The sequence below is a fragment of the Papio anubis genome, chromosome 1 (assembly GCF_008728515.1).
Source record: "Papio anubis isolate 15944 chromosome 1, Panubis1.0, whole genome shotgun sequence".
Taxonomy (NCBI): domain Eukaryota; kingdom Metazoa; phylum Chordata; class Mammalia; order Primates; family Cercopithecidae; genus Papio; species Papio anubis.
This window is the reverse complement of record NC_044976.1, coordinates 61,741,729-61,765,910: the sequence shown is the minus strand read 5'-3', so window position 1 is coordinate 61,765,910 and position 24,182 is coordinate 61,741,729. Positions and strand designations below refer to the sequence as shown.

General features: G+C 41.8%; 1 protein-coding gene and 1 pseudogene across 1 annotated transcript in view; one reads left to right on the top strand and one right to left on the bottom strand.

Moving 5' to 3' along the window:
* ALG6 (ALG6 alpha-1,3-glucosyltransferase) overlaps nucleotides 1-16,131 on the bottom strand; it is a 66,427-nt gene extending 50,296 nt beyond the window's left edge. The window contains exons 1-2 of the mRNA XM_009209785.4: nucleotides 16,005-16,131; nucleotides 12,312-12,600 (exon numbers count right to left, since the gene is read on the bottom strand). Coding sequence (XP_009208049.1) covers nucleotides 12,312-12,393 — 82 coding nt within the window. The 5' untranslated portion in view covers nucleotides 12,394-12,600; nucleotides 16,005-16,131. The remainder of the gene's footprint in view (nucleotides 1-12,311; nucleotides 12,601-16,004) is intronic.
* A 5,784-nt stretch (nucleotides 16,132-21,915) lies between these two features.
* Nucleotides 21,916-23,904, top strand: LOC100998653 (annotated as a pseudogene).
* Nucleotides 23,905-24,182: the final 278 nt, after the last annotated feature.

Genomic DNA, 24,182 nt, shown 5'->3' with positions numbered 1-24,182 from the left:
AAATTCCAAAAAATGGGAAAATATTCCATGTTCATGGATTGGAAGAATCAATATCATTAAAATGTCCATTCTACCCAAAGCAATCTACAGACTCAATGCAATCTCCATCAAACTACCAATGACATTCTTCACAGAAATAGAAAAAATAATCCTAAAATTTATATGGAACCACAAAAGATCCCAAATAGTCAAAACTATCCTAAGCAAAAAGAACAAAACTGGAGGAATTATATTATACTGACTTCAATTTTACTACAGAGCTATAGTAACCAAAACAGCATGGTACTGGCATAAAAACAGATACCTAGACCATGGAACAGAATGGAGAACCCAGAAACAAATACACACATCTACAGTGAACTCATTTTTGACAGAGGTGCCACGAATATACAATGGGGAAAAGAGAGTGTCTTTGGGGGGAATTGGATTATCTATATGCAGAAAATGAAACTAAACCCCTATCTCTCATCATATACAAAAATCAAATCAAAATCGATTAAAGACTTAAATATAAGACCTCACACTATGAAACTAGTACAAGAAAACATTGCGGAAACTCTCTAGGACATTGGTCTGGGCAAAAATTTCTTGAGTAATACCCTATGAGCACAAGCAACCAAAGCAAAAATGGGCAAATGGGATCCATCAAGTTTAAAAGCTTCTGCACAGCAAAGGAAACAATCAACAAAGACAGAACCCACAGAATGGGAGAAAATATGTGCAAACTACCCATATGACGAGGGATTAACAACCAGAATATGTAAGGAATTCAAGCAACTCAATAGGAAAAAAAATCAAATAATCCAATTAAAAAATGGGCAAAAGATCTGAATACACATTTTTCAAAAGAAGACATACAAATAACAAACGGGTATATGAAAAGGTGCTCAACATCACTGATCATCAGAGAAATGCAAATCAAAACTACAATGAGACATCATCTCACCCAGGTAAAATGGCTTTTATCCAAAGGACAGGCAATAATGAATGCTGGTGAGGATGTGGAGAAAAGAGAACCCTTGTACACTGTTGGTGGGAATGTAAATTAGTATAACCACTATAGAGAACAGTATGGAGGTTCCTCAAAAAACTAAAAATAGAACTACCATAACATCCAGCAATCTCACTGCTGGGTATACACCCAGAATAATGGAAATCCATATATTGAAAAGATATCTCCACTCTTGTGTTTATTGCAGCACCGTTCACAATAGCCAAGATTTGCAAGCAACCTAAGTGTCCATCAGCAGACGAATGAATAAATCAAATGGATTCAGCCATAAAAAAGAATGAGATCCTGTCACTTGCAACAACATAGGTGGAACTGGAGGTCATGATGTTAAGTGAAACAAGCCAGGCACAGAAAGACAAACTTTCAATGTTCTCACTTATTTGTGGGAGCTAAAAATTGAAACAATTGAACTCTTGGAGATGAAGAACACAATTATGGTTACCAGAGGCTGAGAAGGATGGGTGGGGTGGGGAAGATTAATGGGTACAAAAATATAATTACACGGAACGAATAAGATCTAGTATTTGATAGCTCAACAGGGTGATTGCAGTCAATAATTTATTGTACCATTTTAAAATAACTAAAAGTATAAATGGAATGTTTATAATACAAATAAACAATAAATGCTTGAGGTAATGAATACCTCATTTACCCTAATGTGATTATTACACATTGTATGCTTGTATCAAAATATTTCATGTTAGCCAGGTGCAGTGGTATGTGCCTATAGTCCTGGCTACCTGTAAGACTGAGGTAGGAGGATCACTTGAGCCCAGGGGGTCAAGGCTGCAGTGAGCCATGATGGCACCACTGTACTCCAGCCTGGGTGACATAGTGAGACACTGTATCTAAAAAGTAAAATAATGGCCAGGATGGTGGCTCATGCCTGTAATCTTAGCACTTTGGGAGGCCAAGGTAGGCAGATCGCCAGGAGTTCAAGACCAGCCTGGCCAACATGGTGAAACCCCATCTCTACTAAAAATACAAAAAAATTAGCAGGGCATGGTGATGGGCACCTGTAATCCCAGCTACTCGGGAGGCTGAGGCAGGAGAATCACTTGAACCCAGAGGCAGAGGCTGCAGTGAGCTAAGATTTCACAACTGTACTCCAGCCTATGTTGGAGCACAGGGCAACGGAGTGAGACTCTGTCTCAAAAAAATAAAAATAGGTTGGGCATGGTGGCTCATGCCTGTAATCCCTGCACTTTGGGAGGGCAAGGCGGGTGGATCTCCTGAGGTCAGGAGTTTGAGACCAGCCTGGCCAACCTGGTGAAACCCCGACTGCTAAAAATACAAAAAACTAGCCAGGCATGGTGGCACACACCTGTAATCCTAGCTACTCAGAAGGCTGAGGCAGGAGAATCGCTTGAATTCGGGAGGCGGAGTTGCAGTGAGCCGAGATCGTACCACTGCACTCCAGTCTGGGTGACAGAGCAAGACTCTGTCGCAAAAAAATAATAATAAATAATCAGCTGGGCGCTGAGGTGGGCAGATCACTTGAAGTCAGGAGTTCGAGACCAGTCTGGTCAACATGGTGAAACCCCCATCTCTACTAAAAATACAAAAATTAGGTTGGCATGGTGGAGCATGCCTGTAGTCCCAGCTACCTGGGAGGCTGAGGCAAAAGAATTGCTTGAACCCGGGAGGCAGTAAGTCGAGATGGTACCACTGCACTCCAGTCTGGGTGACACAGCGAGACTCCATTTCAAAAAATAATAATAAAATTTAAAATTTAAAATAATAAAAATATAAATAAATAATTTTTTTAAAAATCTCATGTGACCCATGAATATGTACATCTACTATGCACCCATAAAAATTAAAAGCAAAACACTTTTAAAAAACAAAAAAAAAAAAATTATAAGCTGGGAGCAGTGGTACAAGCTGAGAGATTTTACAATATATAAAAATGATGCATTTCTAGTGGGAGGCTAGGTGGGAGGACCACTTGAGGCCAGAAGCCCAAGGTTATAGTGCCTGATGATCACGCCATGTAAATAGTCACTCTACTGCAGCTTGGACAACACAGTGAAAACCCACCTCTTAAAAACAAAACAATACAAATTAGGATACCACAAACAGTATGTTAATCAACAGAAGGAAAACTATCTCAGCAGAATCACATATGTTATTCATTAATTCTCCCAACCTCCAATGACACATAAGTTCCTCACACGTGAATGCTAAAAATGTTATATTCTTTATGATGGGGTTGAGTTCTATAATAGAATCCCCTCCCATTCCCTCCCTTCCCCTCCCCTCCTTCTTTTCTTTTCTAACAGGGTCTTGTTCTGTCACCCAGGCTGGAGTCCAATGGTGTAATCACAGCTCACTGCGGCCTTGACCTTCTGGGCTCAAGGGATCCCACCTCAGCCCCCACTATCAGTAGCTGGGACTACAGGCATGCACCACCATGCCCACCTAATTTTTGCTTTTTTTTTTTTTTTTTTTGAGATGGTCTCACTCTGTCACCCAGGCTGTAGTGCAGTGGCACGATCTCAGTTCACTGCAAGCTCTCCTGCCTTTCTCCTGCCTCAGCTTCCCGAGTAGCTGGGACTACAGGTGCCCACCACCACGTCTGGCTAATTTTTTGTATTTTTAGTAGAGACAGGCTTTCACCGTGTTAGCCAGGATGGTCTTGATCTCCTGACCTCATGATCCACCTGCCTTGGCCTCCCAAAGGGCTGGGATTACAGGCGTGAGCCACCGCGCCCAGCCAATTTTTGTATTTTTTATAAAGACAAGGTTTCCCCATATTGCTCAAGCTGGACTCAAACTTTTGGGCTCAAGCAATCCACCTGCCTCGGCCTCTCAAAGTGCTGGGATTACAGGTGTGAGCCACTGTGCCCAGCCACCATTTTTCTTAATGTTTAGCATTTTTATTTTCCTTATCTGAAAAATGACAAAAATATATCATAGCCATCTACAAGATGCCTTCAAATAATCTACTAATGTGCAATAACAATATTTTTCTTATATAGTAACCCAAAAGGAATCTGATTCTGTTGATTTTCTTACAGACAACTTAAGAGCAGGGTTTAAAATAAGGAGTTGGAGTCCTGTTTTCTTTTCCAGATGAGAAAAGTGATTGAGTAAACTCAGTTCATGAAAGAAATGTCAGATTAAGTAATATATGTAAGTCACAGGGATAGAGAAGTATCGGATGAATTGTCCCCTCAATTCCCATTAAGCATTTGATTATATAAACCAGCAATACTGAAATAGTATCATTTTAAAATTTGTATTATTTTAGCCTATACTCTGGTTTTAGTTCTTTTCAACTTCACCATATAATAAACAAGAAAATAATGTATGTGTCAAAATTAGGAGACAAAAGAAAAACTGGAAAAAAGATTGCAAACTAAGTAATCACCATGAATTAGTGCCAAAGTCAGAAAAGGGGATGACTTTCCAATGGACCAATTATGGACTAAAAGTAAAACTAATATTATAAGTTACATATTTTATATAACAACTTCTAATCGGACCTTTCCTCAGCCCTTCTTCCCCCACTTCAGCCACCAAACTACTTCCTTTCTTCCGTTCACTAACAAACTTCCTGAAAGTTGCTATGTCCATTTGATAACTACCATTCAGTCCTCAGTTCATTACAGTCTGGCAACCAGGAGGTTCACATGGCCTCCTATAGATCTCTTGTCTATTTTAAATTTTCATCCTCCTTGACATGTCTATAGCTTGACACTGTTGGCCGGTCCTCATTTCGTAGAGTTCTCTGGTTTCTTGGCTTCTAGAAAAACAAACTCTCCAGATGCTAAGCCTGCTACACAGTTTCTTCTCAGTCTCCTTTAATCATTCCCCCTTCTCTCTGGAGACGATCAGTGGTTAAATCTTTTTTCTTCTTGCACAAAAGTTGTTTTTGTTGAGGGGCAAAAGCAACTCCCAAACCTGTTGCTTTTGCCCCTCAACCCCTGGCTTCAACCATCATGTCTATTAACCCTCTGTAAACACTAGAATAACTTATGGAGCTTTTAAAAATACAGATGGCACTTCAGTTTCCAGCAATATGACAGACAAAGGGTCCAAAAATATCTCCAGTAAAAATCCCAGTTAACATGCAATAGAAAACGTATATAATATAATGTTTTATATACGATGTTTTATATATAATGCATGATTTATATTTGTTTTTACGTAATAATATAGTATTACATATCCTACTTTTATAAATATATAATTTTAATACATGGCTGAACTAGCAGTAACATGAAAGAATTCCTTAGAGGCCCCAGAAACAACAACAAAGTGTAGATTCAGAGAAGTAAACATTTACCTTGTGGGTATACAATGATCTCTGGTGGTCAACAGCCTGGCTACCAGGAGCCCTATGCAATCAGTAAGGAGGCAAAGCCTGGGACCGAACAGGTAGCAATTCAAGGTCAGAGAACCCTCTACTAAAAAGCAATGCCTTTAGGGAGATAGTGAAGATAGTACTCATCTCGGCCTTGGCTCCCAGTAGTACAGGAAAAAAGAAAAAGAGTCCTTAGAAAATTCCTGACCTTGGCCGGGCGCAGTGGCTCAAGCCTGTAATCCCAGCACTTTGGGACGCCGAGACGGGCGGATCACGAGGTCAGGAGATCAAGACCATCCTGGCTAACCCGGTGAAACCCCGTCTCTACTAAAAAATACAAAAAACTAGCCAGGCGAGGTGGCGGGCGCCTGTAGTCCCAGCTACTCGAGAGGCTGAGGCAGGAGAATGGCGTAAACCCGGGAGGCGGAGCTTGCAGTGAGCTGAGATCCGGCCACTGCACTCCAGCCTAGGCGACAGAGCTAGACTCCGTCTCAAAAAAAAAAAAAAAAAAACTAAAAAAAAAAAAAAAGAAAATTACTGACCTTATGCCTGCATTCGCCCAGGTTGGGGCCTGAATTCACACCAAGCACATGACCCAAAGAAACCTTAAGTTGCTAATTTAGTTTGATTTTTGTTAATAGTGCCCCAGGTGCCTACCAGGAAGCAATAAAAACCCTGCGTGGAAAAATGCACAGAAAACTCAAGCCTCAAAGAATTACCACAGATAAGTTCCAAATTACATAAACTCACAATTTTATTAAAAATCACCAACCTATGAAGAAACAAAATACCATGAGCTAGAGTCAGGAGAAACAAAAAACTATGAAATCAGAATGCAGATATTAGAATTTTTAGATAAGGAACATAAAATAAGCATGGTTCAACTACTTAACAATACAAAAGAAGACCTTGAAAGTATGCTGAAGGAACAAGAGACTATCAGAAATGATCAAGACCTAAAAAGGAACCAAAGAGAACTTCTGGAAATAAAAAACATAATAACTGAAACCTTGACACTCAATGGGGAGTTTAAAAAAAAAAAAAAGATTAAGCATAGCTAAAAAGTAATGAACAGGAAAGCAAATTTGATGATTATAAAGGAAGCACTGTGATGAAACCCTGAGATGGAAAATACAAGAGATTATGAAACACAGAAGACAGAATGAAAAGACCCAACACAGAGAACCCCAACAAGAGTTGTACAAGAATAAAAATGAGGAAGATACAATATTTGAAGAGATAACTGAGAACTATAAAGTCAATGAGGGGAAGAGATTATTGTCTATTTTATTCTCTGCTGCATCACCAGCGCTTGGCACATAGTGAATGGCCTATACATATCTGTGGAATTAATAACCAAAGATCCAACATATATCTTTTTTTTTTGAGACGGAGTCTCGCTCTGTCACCCAGGCTGGAGTGCAGTGGCCGGATCTCAGCTCACTGCAAGCTCCGCCTCCCGGGTTCACGCCATTCTCCTGCCTCAGCCTCCCGAGCAGCTGGGACTACAGGCGCCCGCCACCTCGCCCGGCTAGTTTTTTTGTATTTTTTAGTAGAGACGGGGTTTCACCAGGTTAGCCAGGATGGTCTCGATCTCCTGACCTCGTGATCCGCCCGTCTCGGCCTCCCAAAGTGCTGGGATTACAGGCTTGAGCCACTGCGCCCGGCCAGATCCAACATATATCTAATCAGAGTTCTAAAAGGAAGAAAAATAAGAAGACACAGTAGCTGAAAAGTTTCTAGTACAGAAAATACCATTCCTTAGAGACAGAAATCACAGAAAAATCCTAGAATGGCAGATTTTTTAATATTCACTATGATACATCGTAGTGAAACTGCAGCAAGAAAGGCATATTACCTACAAAAGAATAACAATTAAAATGACAGCTGATGTCCAAACATCGATGCAAATTAAAAAACAATGATATTTTCAAAATACTAAGAGAAAATAACCATCAAAACAATTCCAGACCCAGCAAAATTTTGACTGAAAGCCAAATAAAGGCATTTTCAGACAAAAACTGGGTTTGCCACCAACAGACTCTCACTAAAAAATATCTCCCAAAGGTATACTCCCAGAAGAAAAAAAATGATCTCAAAGAAAGACACAATATGTAAGAAGGAAGGGCGAACAGAAAATGCTAAACACAAGGGTAAAACTAAATAAAAATGCAGGGCACAGTGGCTCATACCTGTCATCCCAGCACTTTAGGAGGCCAAAGTGGGAGGATCCCCCTTGAGCCCAGGAGTTTGAGCCCAGCTTGGGCAACACAGCAGGACCTTATGTCTACTAAAAATGAAAAAATATATATTTAGCTGGGTGTGATGGCAAGCACCTGTAGGTCCAGCTACTGGGGAGGCTGGAGCAGGAGGATCCTCTGAGCCCAAGAAGTCAAGGCTGCAATGAACTATGGTCACGCCACTGTACTTGAGCTTGGGCAACAGAGTGAGGTCCCATCCCTAAAAATAAATAAATCATAAATAATAAAACAATATTAACTGTACAAAACAAGTCATTAATGCCTTAATTTATAGGATTAAAAATCATGGAAGAAACAAAATCCTAGACAGTAATATTTTAACTTGGGAAGTGAGGATCTGTAACCAGAATTAAAACATTCTAAAGTCTTTGCATTGTTCAAGAGGATATAAATATTAACTTTAGACTTTGTTAAGTTAAAAATGCAACTGAAAATCTCCAGATTAAGTCCTGAAAAAAGAAAATAAAGTACAGCTTTCAAACCAGTAGAGGAGGGAAACAGCAATTGGGGAGGGAAATTGCTTAGACATATCTAAACATACGGTAAAGAATAAAAGGATAGAAAAAGATATAACAAGCAAAAATCAAACTAAAGAAAACTATTATGGCTATATCAATTTTAGAGGAAACAAACTTTAACAAAAAAGCAATACTGTAAACAAACAGGGAAGCAACAGTGATATGAAATTCAAGTCACACACACAAAAAAAATCCTACCTGTAATCCCAGCACTTTGGGAGGCCAAGGCGGTGGATCACCTGAGGTCAGGAGTTCAAGACCAGCCTGGCCAACAAGGTGAAACCCCGTCTCTACTAAAAATGCAAAAATTAGCTGGGTGTGGCAGCACACACCTGTAATCCCAACTACTAGGGAGGCTGAGGCAGGAGAATCCCTTGAACCCAGGAGGCAGAGGTTGCAGTGAGCTGAGATTGCGCCCTCCAGCCTGGACAACAGAGTGAGATTCCGTCTCAAAAAAAAAGAAAAGAAAAGAAAAACAATTCTAAATCACCTAGTAATATAGATACAACACATACACACACAAGTTGACAAAACTACAAAGAGAAACTACAGTTCTCTTAATAACTGGTAGATCAATTGGTAAAATATCAGTAAAATATCAGTGATCTAGGCTCACTGCAAGCTCTGCCTTCCAAGTGCAAGCAATTCTTGCGCCTCATCCTCCGGAGTAGCTGGGACTACAGGCACCCACCACCACACCCGGCTAATTTTTGTATTTTTAGTAGAGACAGGGTTTCACCAGGCTGGCCAGGCTGGTCTCGAACTCCTGACTTCATGTGACCGGCCCACCTCGGTCTCCCAAAGTGCTGGATTGCAGGCGTGAGCCACTGCCCTGCCAAGAACTCTCTTAAAGTATGTATTAATACCGCACTTGATAGAAGAGGCTCAAGGAAATTAAATAACTTCCCCAAGATCAGGCAACTAACAGGTGAAAGAGCTAAGATTTGAGCCCAAGTCCACTGCTACATTTAAGTGATTTTACTTCCTCAATATTCCTCGAACTCATTCAGAAGGCACAGAGCAGAGTCATAAGAGCACTGATTTTAGAATTAAATACAACTATATTTGAATCACAGTTGTCATTTATTGGTTGTCTCATTTTCCATTTGTAAATCGAAGATATTACCTGTCTTCAGTGGTTGCGGTAAAAACTAAAGAAAATACTTATACTCAAAACACAGTAGTTCTTACAAGTTCTTTCTATAAATCCTTTAAATTCATGCTGAATAAAGAAAAACTATATTAAGCCAGAGTATTTGAAAACATCGGGCACAGTGGCTTATGCGTGTAATTCCAGTATTTTGGGAGGCTGAGGCAGGAGGATTGCTCAAGCCCAGGAGTTCAAGATCAGCCTAGGCAACATAGTGAGACCTCATCTTTACTAAAAATCAAAACAATTAGCCAGGGAATTAGCCACATTCCTGTGGTCCCAGCTGCTCAGGAAGCTGAGGCAGGAGGATCACTTGAGCCCAAGAGGTCAAGGCTGCAGTGAGCCGAGATCATGCCACTGCACTCCAGCCTGGGCAACAGGGGGAGACACTGTCTCAAAAAAATAAATAAATAAAAATTAATTAATTAATTAATTAAATTAAAAAATAAAAATAGCCCAAAAAAGTGTTTTTTTGTTTTGTTTTGTTTTGTTTTTTTGAGGCAGAGTCTTGTTCTGTCGCCCAGGCTAAAGTGTAGTGGCATGATCTCAGCTCACTGCAACCTCCATCTCCCAGGCTTAACCTATTCTCGTGCCTCAGCTTCCCCAGCAGCTGGGACACAGGTGTCCACGCAGCTAATTTTTGTATTTTTAATAGAGACAGGGTTTTGCCATGTTGCTTAGGCTGGTCTTGAACTCCTGAGCTCAGGCAATCCACCCACCTTAGCCTCCCCACAAAAAAATGTTTTAAGAGAAAAGAGAAACTATAGTCTGGTTAAAATATTGGCTGGGCATGGTGGCTCACACCTATAATCCCAGCACTTTGGAAGGCTGGGGCAGGCAGATCACTTGAGTTCAGGAGTTCAAGATCAGCCTGAGCAACATGATGAAACCCTGTATCGACAAAAAATACAAAAATTAGCCAGGCGTCATGGTGCACGCCTGTAATTCCAGCTACTCAGGAGGCTGAGGCAGCAGAATCACTGCACCGAGGAGGCAGAGGTTGCAATGAGCCAACATCGTGCCATTGCACTTTAGCCTGGACTACGAGAGTGAAACCTTGTCTCCACAGAAAAAAAAAGACTTACAAAACATATATATGTGTCTGTGTGCATATACATCCATATGTAAGAGCTACAGGCCAGGCACAGTGGCTCACGCCTGTAATCCCAGCACTTTGGGAGGCCGAGGCAGGCAGATCATGAGGTCAGGAGTTCAAGACCAGCCTGATCAACATGGTGAAACCTTGCCTCTACTAAAAATACAAAAATTAGCTGGGCGTTATAGCGTGCACCTGTAATCCCAGCTACTTAGGAGGCTGAGGCAGGAGAATCACTTGAACCTGAGAGGCAAAGGTTACAATGAGCCAAGATTGCACCACTGCACTCCAGCCTGGGCGACAGAGCTTTTTTTTTTCTGAAAAAAAAAAGCTACGATATACACAGACACATACGTATTTACTCTCTACATACACATTTACTACACACACATATATATACAGATATTTATACATATGTGTGTCCGTGTATATCCATATATATGTCTGTGTATATATACATTTACTATATACAGACACACAAATATATAGGTATTTTATGCATATATATTTGCATATATTGTGCATATATATGTGCATATTGTGCATAAAATACCTATATATTTGTGTGTCTGTGTATATACACATTTACTATATACACACACATATAAATACATATAAATATCCATATATGTATCTGCATATATAGTAAATGTATAAGTAGAGAGTAAATGTGTGTCTGTGTGTATATATGTGTTGGTGTATATCATAGCTCTTACAACTATTATTATTATTGTCTCATTTTTCTCTTTATCTCTTTTTCCTATGACCGTTTTTCACTAACATAAGTTATTTTTCCACAACCAAATAATTTGCCCAGCTAATTGTATAACCTACTCTCTGGTCACTCTCTCCTCATCCTTTTTGTTCCTATCTTTTATGCAACTCAAATACAATACTTATAATAACCATGCTCTATGACACCAAGTCTGTTGCACAAGTTCCTGCACCCTATAATACCTTCCCCACTTCATTTGCCTAGAAAATTCTGACTCATCCTTCAAACCTTGAATGCAAACATCTTTCCTGAAGTTTTCTCTAATGCATCCTGATCATTCACTTCTCTATTAACTCTGTACCTCACACATACTTCTACATTATAATTATCACCCTGTGTTGTGACCATTTAACTATTAAAATGTGGGCCCTCTGGCTGGGTGCGATGGCTTACACCTGTAATCCCAGCACTTTGGGAGGCCGAGGTGGGTGGATCATGAGGTCTGCCTGGCCAGCATGGTGAAACCCCGTCTCTACTAAAAATATAAAAATTAGCTGGGCATGGTCACATGCATCTGTAATCCCGGCTACTCAGGAGGCTGAGGTAGAAGAACTGCTTGAACCCAGGAGGCAGAAGTTACAGTGAGCCGAGATTGCGCCACTGCACTCCAGCCCGGGTGACAGAGCGAGGCTCCGTCTCAAAAAAATAAAATAAAATAAAATGTGGGCCCTCTGAGTACTGGATATTCACTTTGTATTTTTAGAACCTAACACAGTGCCTGGAACATGAGACATGCTAAATAGGTACCTGCAGAGTTATATTTAAGCCAATCCAACACACCAGGACCATACTCCATCAATTCCCCATCCCTCATTCCCAATCTTATTCTTGTCCACTGATCGCTTCCCTTTAATCTAGTAATATACTTCTCTACCCTAAACAGACTCCACCCCTCCCTTGAAGTGCTAGCTCATTTTCCTCTTCAACGTGTAATACAGAATCATTTCTCAATTTGTCATCTTACCTGTTAGAACACATTTTTGCTTTCTCACATCACAAAGAGCACGCTCCTATTTAGCTCTTATCCATATTCTTTCTATTAGAATTGGACATTTAAATGTATTTTCTCAACCAATCAAAAAGGCCTGAAATTCTTCTCTGTCCTGGTCAGAAAATGATAAACTTTTCTCCAAACAAACACTTGTTTAAAGGAAAATTTCCTTTTCTTTTAAACAATAAAAATGTATTACCTGAATAAGAATTAAGAGACACTGTCCACCGTACTGTTAGTCCTATTAAAACCACTATTGTCATCAAGTACCATTTCTCCATAGTTCTTCAAATTTAGGGAGGGGAAGAAAACACAGCACCAGTGCCAGAGTACTTTTAAAACGTGGTCAATCACTTCTTTTCTTGTTCAGAGAAATGTTATCACTTCTTGAAATGTTATCGATTCTTCGCAATTAGGAGTTTGAGAGGATTTTAATGATGCTTGGTTTCCAAATAGTCAAAAACTGATGAGGTCTATGTAGAAGTATCCTAAGGGGAAAAAAGATACCAAGATTTAGCTGAGTGCAGTACCTACAACAATGAACCCAGTAAACCAAGTAGAAGGACAGAGAATTCGAGGGGAAGGGTAGTGGGAAGGAAAGTTAAGGAAAGGTGGTATTTCAAGTTCCTTATTCCCTAGTCCTTTAGTTGGGAATATACATCAAAAGGTGGATCTCCCTATTAAATGGGACTCAATATGTCTAAAAATATAGTGAAGATTTACTGTCACAACGGAATATTTCTGAGAGAAGAAAAACAACACATATGTAGATAATGACACAGTCAATTCTATTTAGAACATGTTCACCTACAGGTAAATATAAAACCACAACGGTAGACAAAGGGGTGATTTATCTTTGGTACAGCGAGAAAGAGGAATTTTGTCTTTGTATTTAGTTTGGGAAAGTCTTCCAATAAATAATTTCTCTAGTTTGGTCTTCACTTTTCTTCCAAAATATACTTGCATTAACCACACCAACTTTCCATCTTAGAGAAATGAGCCTTTGTAAGAATCATTAAGAATACCCCCAAATCATGAGAAAAAAATACAAAAGCAGTTAAAATCAATTAACCACTTACTGTTTTGTTTTGTTTTGTTTTTTTTACAGTTTTCCTTAGGTTGGGGTTTTAAAGTAAGAAGCAAATTGACGCTGGTCGCGGTGGCTCACGCCTGTAACCCAGTACTTTGGGAAGCCGAGGTGGGCAGATCACCTGAGGTTAGGAGTTCGAGACCAGCCTAACCAATATGGTGAAACCCCATCTCTACTAAAAATACAAAATTAGCCAGGTATGGTGGCAGTCGCCTATAATCCCAGCTATTTGGAAGGCTGAGGAAGGAGAATCACTTCAACCCAGGAGGTGAGGGTTGCAGTGAGCCGAGATCATGCCATTGCACTCTAGCCTGGGCAACAAGGGCGAAACTCTACCTCAAAAAAAAGCAAATTGACAAAGTTGACATCTTCCTCTTCTCTTTGAAAACTGTGGGACCATTTTAACCACAGGATACACTTTAAATATATTCAGAAAATAGAATAAATCAACTAAAAAATTTAGGGCAAAATTGGTACATTCCACCTAATGATCTAAAATTATTTTATTTTGTTTATTTATTTTTTCTATTTTTTTGAGAATGGAACTTCGCTCTTGTTGTCCAGGCTGGAGTGCAATGGCACAATCTCGGCTCACTGCAACCTCCACCTCCTGGGTTCAAGTGATTCTCTTGCCTCAGCCTCCTGAGTAGCCAGGATTACAGGCGCCTGCTACCACGCCCGCTAATTTTTGTATTTTCAGTAGAGATGGGGTTTCTCCAGGTTGGCCAGGCTGATCTTGAACTCCTGACCTCAGGTGATCCGCCCACCTTGGTCTCCCAAAGTGCTGGGATTACAGGTGTAAGCCACCGCACCCAGCCCTAATTATTTTCTTATTTAAAATAAAAACATCATGGGATAACTCCAGAACTGATTGGAATGGCTAATCTTTTGTCATTCATGCCATATCTCAAATCATCCCCTCAGAAAGATCATCCCTGACTATCCTACTAAAGTTTCCTCCCCTTACTGTTTGTATCATTACCTTCAATTTGCTTCCTAATTCTTTTCACTATCAGGAACTGTATTTTCACATGACATGGTGCAATCTCACATACAAAATTTTCAGTATAAATGCTGGACACCAAAGAATACATATCATATGGTTCCATGAAAGGTTCATAAATACGGCCGGGCGCGGTGGCTCAAGCCTGTAATCCCAGCACGTTGGGAGGCCGAGACGGGCGGATCACGAGGTCAGGAGATCGAGACCATCCTGGCTAACCCGGTGAAACCCCGTCTCTACTAAAAAATACAAAAAACTAGCCGGGCGAGGTGGCGGGCGCCTGTAGTCCCAGCTACTCGGGAGGCTGAGGCAGGAGAATGGCCTAAACCCGGGAGGCGGAGCTTGCAGTGAGCCGAGAGCCGGCCACTGCACTCCAGCCTGGGCGACAGAGCGAGACTCTGTAAAAAAAAAAAAAAAAGAAAGGTTCATAAATAGGCAAAACTAATCTATGGTGTTAAAAATCAGGAAAGAGGTTACCTTTGGGGAGGAAAGAAGGGATGATGGTTGGGAGGGGTGCCTAGAGAGTTCTTCTGAAATGCTGTGAATATTGCTTCTTGATTTGAGTAGTGGTTAGGAGATGTGTTGACTTTAGGATAAATTAACAAGTTACAACTTATAATTTGTGTACAGTATTTTTCTCTATGTTATATTCCAATTTAAAAAGCATAAAAGGGGCTGGGCGCGGTGGCTCACCCCTGTAATCCCAGCGCTTTGGGAGGCCAAGGCAAGTGGATCACCTGAGGTCAGGAGTTTGAGACCAGCCTGGTCAATATGGTGAAACCCCATCTCTACTAAAAATACAAAAATTAGCTGGGCGTGGTGACTCGTTCCTGTAATCCCAGCTACTCGGGAGGCTAAGGCAGGAGAATCGCTTGAACCCGGAAGACAGAGTTGCAGTGAGCTGAGATCGCGCCACTGCTCTCCAGCCTGGGCGACAGCACAAGATTCCATCTCAATTAAAAAATAAAAAATAAAAAGTGTAAAAGGAAATTACTTGAATGTGTCGACTAGAGCAAAGGCTCCCTATAAGCAGGGATCCTCCTGTCTTAGTCGTTGCTCTCTGTTCCCCACTTGTAGAACAGTGTTAGCAGAAGGCAGGTACCCAAGAAGTACTTGCTGAATGGAGCTGTGTGCATCTGTGTGTGCAAAGCGGGGAGGTACCTAATTTTACTGATCCCTGTGTGGTTAAAGATATTATGCGAGGTTTTTAACCACACTCTTCTCCTTAAACCAGAAAAAGGGTTATTTGCGACTTTTTCCACCTGTAAATCAGAATACAGTAACTTTCTAACCCATCCACTGGCCACGAAGTTGCTAGGCAAGCAGTAGAGGCGCTTTTCGTCATCCTTTGCCCTGACGGTGCATCTCGACAAACGCCAAGCCCGCCGCGGTCCACATCCCAGAGCTGACTTTGCTCCTTTTAGTCTGAAAGGTCCTTCCACCGCAGTGGACACAACACCGTGGAGTGCAGCTATGCCGGGCGAGCATATGGGGCGAAAGGGATCCCTTCTCACGTTTCTCTGCCCCTCCTCTTGAGGGCCAAGCTCTCAGAAGCGCAAGCACAAGGGTGACAGGACCGCCCCAGCCTGCAAGTGCCACCACTATCACCGCGTCCCCTCATCCGACCCCCAAGCGACCCTGCAGGAAGGGCTGGGGAGGCCTCGCGTCGCGTCCCTGGGAGTGGAGCGGAGCTGGGAGCCGGGTCGCCAGCTCTGCGCCGCCTCGTGGCGCGTTGCGAGCCCCCGGCACCTCCCCACATTGGCCCGGGGTCCGGAACCCGGGGGATCCCATGCTCTTACCCCGCCGCCCGCCGACCGCTGGGATTCGCGCCTGCAGCTGGTCCCAGGAAGGCGCCTGCGCGCTCACCCCCGCGGCAGACCGCCCCTCCAGCCTTCCGCCTCCGTGTACCCGCGCGCCCGGTGCGGGAGCGAGCCCGTCAAGCGTGAGGGGAGGGGCGGGCAACCTGGACTGGAGAAGAGGCGGCCGGCTTAGGAGGCGGGGCACGAGCCGCTGGAACCCGAGAGGTCTCCAGACCCGGGTTAGGCTAGGGGCAGGTGGAAAGCCCCTTGCTCTTCTTTCCTGGGATAGTGGCCAAGGCCAGAACGGCTGCTTAGCCAACGGATTCCTGTCAGGGGCGGGCCCTGGCTTGCTGCACTGAGCAGAGAGCCTTGGCCGGTCCTCACCACTGGGCAGTAGGGCTTCCTCTGGGCCTGTGCCCTCGAGGAGCCAGAAAGCCAACCTGTTTCACTTTCTTCCACCCACATGCCTGAGAAGAAGACTGGGCAGCCCCCTCGAGTAAGAAACATTGAACATCCAACCATTTTCGAGAGCCTGTGCGTTGTGCAAAAGGACCGCCCAGCCCTCGAGTAGCCACTACACGTGCCCCAGGGGGCAGCTTGAATCAACTGGTCCCAAACTTGCCAAAAATACCTATCTAGTAAGTTAGCAAGACCTGCACACTTTTCCTTTTGCATTGATCCCTTCCTTTTCAGTTCCACTATTTCCATCTCAGTCTAGGCCCCTGTCCAGTCATGCATGGACGGCTGTGATGATTTTTACTTGCTTCCTTTGTTCAGAGAGTGCCCTCATTCCCCACTAATGAATTTTGCCATTCTACGTAACCCAACCCCTATAATTTGTAAGTGTTAGCAAATATTTGGCTATGACTATGGCTTTCTACTGAGTCTGAACAACTTCTCTCTGGGCCTCAGTTTCTTCAACTGTGAAAGGAATCAGTAGGGCTAGGTGAACTTCCAGGTCTAAAATATGATTATATCTAAAAGACCATCAACACTGGGAATATGGAGAAATATGGCCAGGTCCCTGCCCTCAAGGCATTTAATTCTCATTGGAAAGACATTTTTATGTGTAAAAGGATAAAAAGCTATAGAAGAGAACACATACTAAATGTTACATTACTTATATATGCACTAAGCACTGTAGGAGTTAGGAGAAGAGGGTTCACTGTAAACTGCAAACCATCAGGAAATGCTTTTCCTGGAGGAGTCAGCTGAGCTTTGAAGGAAAGCCTGGCTGGATAAGCCCAGAGAATGAGAGTAGGAATCTAGACAAAGGAAATGGTTCAAGCCAAATATTGTGGCAGCTGAAAAGTGTAGAACATTTCCTCCAGTTTAGATGGTGGGTGATGAAGCTGGAAAGGACTGATAATTGTAGAGAGGCTTGAATACCAGGCTGTGGTGTCTGGAATGTATCCAGTGATCAGTAAGGGGCTATTAAATGACTTTTAGCAGGGAGTCAAGTGTACAATACAGTGTTAGAGAAAACTTAAAGTGGTGAAAATGGATCAGATGAATCAGGGAGACTATAGCAGTTCATGCATGATTAGACAAGGGCTTGGACTGAGATGGCAATAGTGGAACTGCAAAGGGAGAGATCAATGCAAGAAGAAACATGTACAGGTCTTTTTATGTTTGTTTTTTATTTTTTTCTGAGACGGAGTTTCGCTCTTGTTCTTTTGTTGCCCAGGCTGGAGTGCAATGGCGCAATCTTGGCTCACCGCAACCTCCACCCCCCGAGTTCAAGCGATTCTCCTGCCTCAGCCTCTGGAGTGGTTGGGATTACAGGCATGTGCCACCATACCCAGCTAATTTAGTATGTTTAGTAGAGATGGGGTTTCTCTGTGTTAGTCAGGCTGGTCTCGAACTCCCAACATCAGGTGATCCGCCCGCCTTGGCCTCCCAAAGTGCTGGGATTACAGGCGTGAGCCACCACACCTGGCCTCATGTACAGGTCTTAATAGCATACTAGATATGTACAAGTGAAATGAAGGAGAGGGAAGAATCAAGGATGGCTCCCAAGGTTTCAAGTGTGAATTACAGTTCCCAAGAACTGATAGATCTTGGGAAGCCTGGAGAATAATCTGGCTTGGAGGGAAAGATGGTGCATTGTATTGAGTTCAAGGTAACATAAAGAAAAGACAGTTGTAATACTCAGGTGTCAGTTATGAATCAGAGCCCAGGAAAGAAGTTGGGGTGAAGATAGAGAGATGAAAGCGTTTCATTTGCTGAACAATGATGGAGACAGTATAGAGAGAAAATAAATAACCATACTTGAATAAATGCATTATCTCAGGCCCAGAGGAGGAAGGCACATTGGTGAAGGATGTTACATGGTTACAAATGTAGGCAGAAATCCAGTACATTGCAGGATCATAAATATTAAGCATCTTGTGAATAAGAACCATGTTTGGCAGACTGAAAATCATATTTTATTGAATCTAAAATTCCACCATCATTATTTTATGTACCACTGAGGAAGAAAACAATGCTACCATTTAAGCTAGTAATAACTGTAAAACACATATAATTTCAGAAATATTAATATGTAAAAAAGTGTACATCTTAAAGTGATGAAAGTTTGTATCAATCTCTCCTTCCTGTTTCTCAACCCAACAGCTTCTGACCCAGTATTTAACAAAAACTTGATGCTCAAGATATTCATGAATAAATAGTGGAGGAGACATCACAGTCACTAACTCATAGCTGAATTGTCCCACCACTGCCATCTGTATACCTTCTCCTGCTGTTTACCTCCAATAGGGATCATCTTTCGCATCTGAATATCCAGTGCCTTTACATAACAGATGCTCACAAAATGCATTTTGAATGACAGCATTTACTATAAGCAAAAAGGGTAAGCCATAGCAAACTTATAGAGTAGATCAAGTTTAGAGGCAGTGTAGAAAGGTAATTAAGAACTAGTCTCTGACTCTGAAGACAAACAGATTTAGATTTAAATCTTAGTTCTTCTACTTTCTAGCTGTGTGAACTTGGTAAAGTCTCCTAATGTCTCTGGCATAATTACTTCGCCTACAAAAAACAAAAAAGAATTAATAATAATGTCATCTTCTTTGAATTTTAATAAGAGTAAAATGAAATCATGCATATAAAACTTGAATATACTGCCTGACGTATAGTACACAATCAATAAATAATAGCTGTTATCATTTGTCTTTAACGTGCTCACTTTTTCATAGCCTTTTCCTTTCTTTGAAGTGTCTTCTTTCCCCTACCATATAGCAGCCCATACATACATATATTTACATCCCCACCAGAAGCCTAATGTTCTTATCTGAAAATTTTATCTGAAACCATGACCAGACATAGTAGCTCACAGCTGTAATCCCAGCATTTTGGGAGGCTGAGGTGGGCAGATCCTTTGAGCCCAGGAGTTGAAGACCAGACTGAGCAGCATGGTGAAACCCTGTCTCTATAAAAAGTATATAAAAATTAGCCAGGTGTGGTGGTGTGCTCATATAGTACCAGCTACTCAGGAGGTTGAGATGGGAGGATCACTTGAGCCCAGGGACGCTGAGGCTGCAGTGAACCATGATTGCACCAATGCCCTCCAGCCTGAGTGACAGAGCACAACTCTGTCTCAAAAAAATAAAAAAATAAAAAATTATCTGAAATCAAATTACACTAATGCATAATCCTTCTTAAAAGTTTTTGTTTGCCAGGCATGGTGGGTCATGCCTGTAATCCCAGCACTTTGGGAGGCCAAGGCGGGCGGATCATGAGGTTAGGAGATTGAGATCATCCTGGCTAACACAATGAAACCCCGTCTCTACTAAAAAGACAAAAAAAATTAGCCGGGCATGGTGATGGGTACCTGTAGTCCCAGCTACTCAGGAGGCTGAGACAGGAGAATGGCGTGAACCTGGGAGGCAGAGCTTGCAGTGAGCCAAGATCCACGCCACTGCATGCATTCCAGCCTGGGCGACAGAGAGAGACTCCGTCTCAAAAAAAAAAAAAAAAAAAAAAAGTTGCATTTTAAAGACAGATGGGAAAGAATATGAAATGAACAGTATTAATCTCTAAAGTCAGTTTGACTAATAGGTGATGGCTTCAATTATCTACTGCTGTGTAACAAATTACTCCAAAATTTAGTGGCTTATGTAGCAATGTTTTTATTTGCTTATGATTCTATGGATCAAGAATCTAGGCAGGGTTCAGGTAAGTGGTTCATCTGTTCCACTGGGATTGTCTGAGGTCACTCATGAGGCTGCATTCAGCTGGGAGATCAGCTGAGGCTGAAACATCTGTGAATGGCTTCAGCCCTCTCTCCATAGGGCTTCTCGCTCCAGAAAGTTTCGCAAACTTTTTACATGGCAGCGCACTTCCCAGAGAGAGCATTCCAAGCAGCAAAGGCAAAAGTTGCAGATCTCTTAACACCCCAGCCTTCCAAGTCACACAGCAACCTAGCCACGATACAAGGAGAGTGGGAATAGATTCTGCCTCTCAATGGGAAGGTAGGAAAGAATTTGTGGCCATCTGTAATCCACTACAGAAAAGTTGGGATGAAACTAGAAATGGGCAAGAGCCCAGCTAACTAATAATTTTTTTTGTCACTAGCCAGAAAATCAGAGTTCAAATCCCCTTACTTTCTTGTCTTTCTGCCATGTCTTTCACAAAAGGAGCAACCTCTGGTGGCCATTTCATGTGTATAAAGTAAAGATAATAATCGCATGGTACAAATTGCGTGTAACTTGTTTTGGCCTGAATTGTAGCCCTCAAAATTCATATGTTGAAGTCCTAATCCCCAGTGCCTTAGAATGTGACTATATTTGGATATAGGGATTTTAAAGAGGTAATTAAGATTAAGTCAGGACATTAGGATGGGCCCTAGTCCAACATACCTGGATCCTTGTAAAAATGGAAATTTGAACACAGATATGCATGCACACAGAAGAAAGACCATGTGAAGACAGGAGAATAGGGCCATCTGCAAGAAAAGGAGAGAGGCCTCAAAAGAAATCAGCTCTGCAGACACTTTGATCTCTGACTTCAAGCTTCCAGAACTCTGAGAAAATAAATTTATGTTGTTTAAGCCACACAGCCTGTGCTATTTTGTTACAGCAACCTTAACAAACTATTATATACTTTATTAAAGGTACTGTTAATATTCAATCAGCTAGGCAAACTTCCTCACACAAATCATACTTTTATAATAGTTTCTAGTCCCTTTCCTAGATCACTTCCACTTGGTAAGAAAACAAGCCCTTTTCTATATAAGTTTCAGATCTTCTCTGATTTTAAGTGAAAGCCATTTACCTGATCATAACTATTCTTTAAAATAGAATCTATTTTCTTATCAGCACCTGTTCCTTAATTGACCCTTTTATGGGTCAAAATGACTCCTTTTCCATTATTCTGTAACCTCCAAGTCTCATTATACTCTTGCCCCATGTAGGGCATAAGTTCACCTAAGTAGCAGAGTGTTAGAGTTAAACTTTACATTGTCATGTTTCAGTATAGGCATTAGCAAAAGTCTTTCATATCCAGCTCACTTGATCTTCACAGTAACTCTGAGATAATGGTAGAACAGGTGTTATTATCCCCTTCTGACATATAAGAAAACTTGAGAGTGACATTTCCCTAAAGCATGTTCCACAGAACTCTCATTCAGTGAGATAATAACTATTGTCACAAAAAAAGAAAGTTCTAGGATCCCTAGTTGCAGACTGCTGTTCTGGTGTCTCTGATGCCCAAATGTTCTTTTTTTTTTTTTTGAGACAGAGTCTCATTCTGTTGCCTAGGCTGGAGTGCAGAGGCACGATCTTGGCTTATTGCAACCTCTGCCTCCCATGTTCAAGCAATTCTCCTGCCTCAGCCTCCTGAGTAGCTGGGATAACAGGCATGTGCCACCACACCTGGCTAACTTTTGTCTTTTTAGTAGAGACAGGGTTTCACCACGTTGGCCAGGCTGGTCTCAAACTCCTGACCTCAGGTGATCTGCCCACCTCGGCCTCCCAAAGTACTGGGATTATAGGCATGAGCCATTGCTCCAGGCCAACAAAATATCTCTCTAAAGGCTACCATACTAAGTAGTGCTTCCTTTACTCAATCACTTATTAATCAAATGTTTTCTGAGCATCTGCTCTGTCTGTGCCAGATGCAGAGCCATGTGCTAATAGAAACCAGACAAGTTAGACTTGCTGGCTGCCCATCAGAACTTCACTTCTAGGGAAGGGAGAAGTCTAACCAACAATTGTACACCATGGAAAGCAGAGTATTTCAAGGAACAAGGAAATGCATATTATGTGAAGAAAGATTACAACGAAGCTTACAATTATACAAAAGCCTTAGGCATATGTCCTAAAAATACTAGCTATTACAGTAATCAAGCAGCCACATTGATTATGCTTGGAAGGTTCCAGGAAGCTCTTGGAGATGCACACCAGTCATTGAGATTGGATGACAGTTTTGTTCAGGGACATCTAGGAGAGGGCAAGTGCCCCCTCTCTCCCTAGAGAATGCCATGGCCATATGTCAGTTTCCAGAGAGCCCTAGAACTGGATCATAAAAATGCTCAGGAATAACAGGAGTTCAAGAATGCTAATTCAATCATGGAATATGAGAAGTTAGCAAAAACAGATTTTGAGAAGCATGATATTAGAAAGGTTGTTCTCTGCATGGACTGTGCCCTCCTACTTGCCCCTGCCTGCCATTGCTTCAAAATCCTCAAAGCAGAATATTTAGTAATGCTGGGTCATATCCAGAAGCACAACCTGTGGCCAGTGACATTTTACAAATGGAGTCCACCAATGCAGATCCTCTGTATGTGTAAGGTCTTTGCCTTTATTATGAAGATTGTATTGAGAAGGCAGTTAAGGTTTTTGTATAGGCTCTCAGGATGGCTCCATAAGAGGGCCTGCATTGCTTGCAGAAATCCCAAAGCACTCAAAGCAAAGAAAGGAGACAGAAATAAAGCATTTAAGGAAGGAAATTACAAGCTAGCGTACGAACTGTACATGAGAGCCCTGGGGTAAACCCCAACAATATAAAAATAAATACTAAACTCTACTATAATCAGGTTATGATTAATTCTAAGCTTAGGAAACTAGATAATGCAATGCAAGACTGCACAAATACAGTGAAGCTCAATGACACCTATTTAAAAGCCTACTTGAGAAGAGTTCAGTGTTACATGAACATGAAACAGTATGAAGAAGCAGTGCACAATTATGAAAAAGTGTATCAGATAGAGAAAACAAAAAAACACAAACAACTCCTAAAAAATGCACAGCTGAAACCGAAGAAGGGTAAGAAGAAAGATTACTACAAGATTCTGGGAGCGGACAAGAATGCCTCTGAGGACAAGATCAAGAAAGCTTATCACAAATGGGCCTTGATGCACCATCCAGATTGGCACAGTGGAGGCAGTGCTGAAGTTCAGAAGGAGGAGGGGAGGTTCAAAGAAATTGGAGCGGCCTTTACCATCTTCTCTGATCCCAAGAAAAAGACTCTCCAGGAGAGTGGCCAGGACCTGGACAAGGAGGGCATGAATATGGGTGATTTTGATGCAAATAGTATCTTCAAGGCATTCTTCAGTGGTCTTGGGGCTTCAGCTTTGAAGCGTCTGGTCCAGGGAATTTTTTTCTATTTGCCTAATGAAGAGCAACCACCCAGAAGCCAGAAAATGCAGAGTCACTCAGTTTAATCTTGAATGTGGACACAATTCACATCATGTCTCCATGTACTTAGAGCAGTTCTGTTTTCTCAGTTGGATATCCAGTGTCTGTGTGAATGGGGTGAAGGATAATGAACCAGTGCCAAAGACTGCAGTTAGGGGAGGGAGGTAGGCAGATGGACAAGGAAGCAGCTTGTGAATTTTTATTTTACTCTTTAACTTTATTAAAACAGAAAACAAAAAAGAGAAAAAAAGGTGTGAGACAATCTCTTCATACAGACAAATTTTATTTATTTATTTGTATATTTATTTGTTGAGACAGCGTTTTACTCTATCATCCAGGCTGGAGTGTAGTGGTACAATCTTAGCTTACTGCAACCTCCGCCTCCCAGGTTCAAGCGATACTCTTGCCTTAGCCTCCTCCGTAGCTGGGATTACAGGCGCCTGCCACCACACCTAGCTAATTTTTCTGTTCTTAGTAGAGATGAGGTTTCACCATGTTGGCCAGGCTAGTCTCGAACTCCTGACCTCAGGTGATCCGCTTG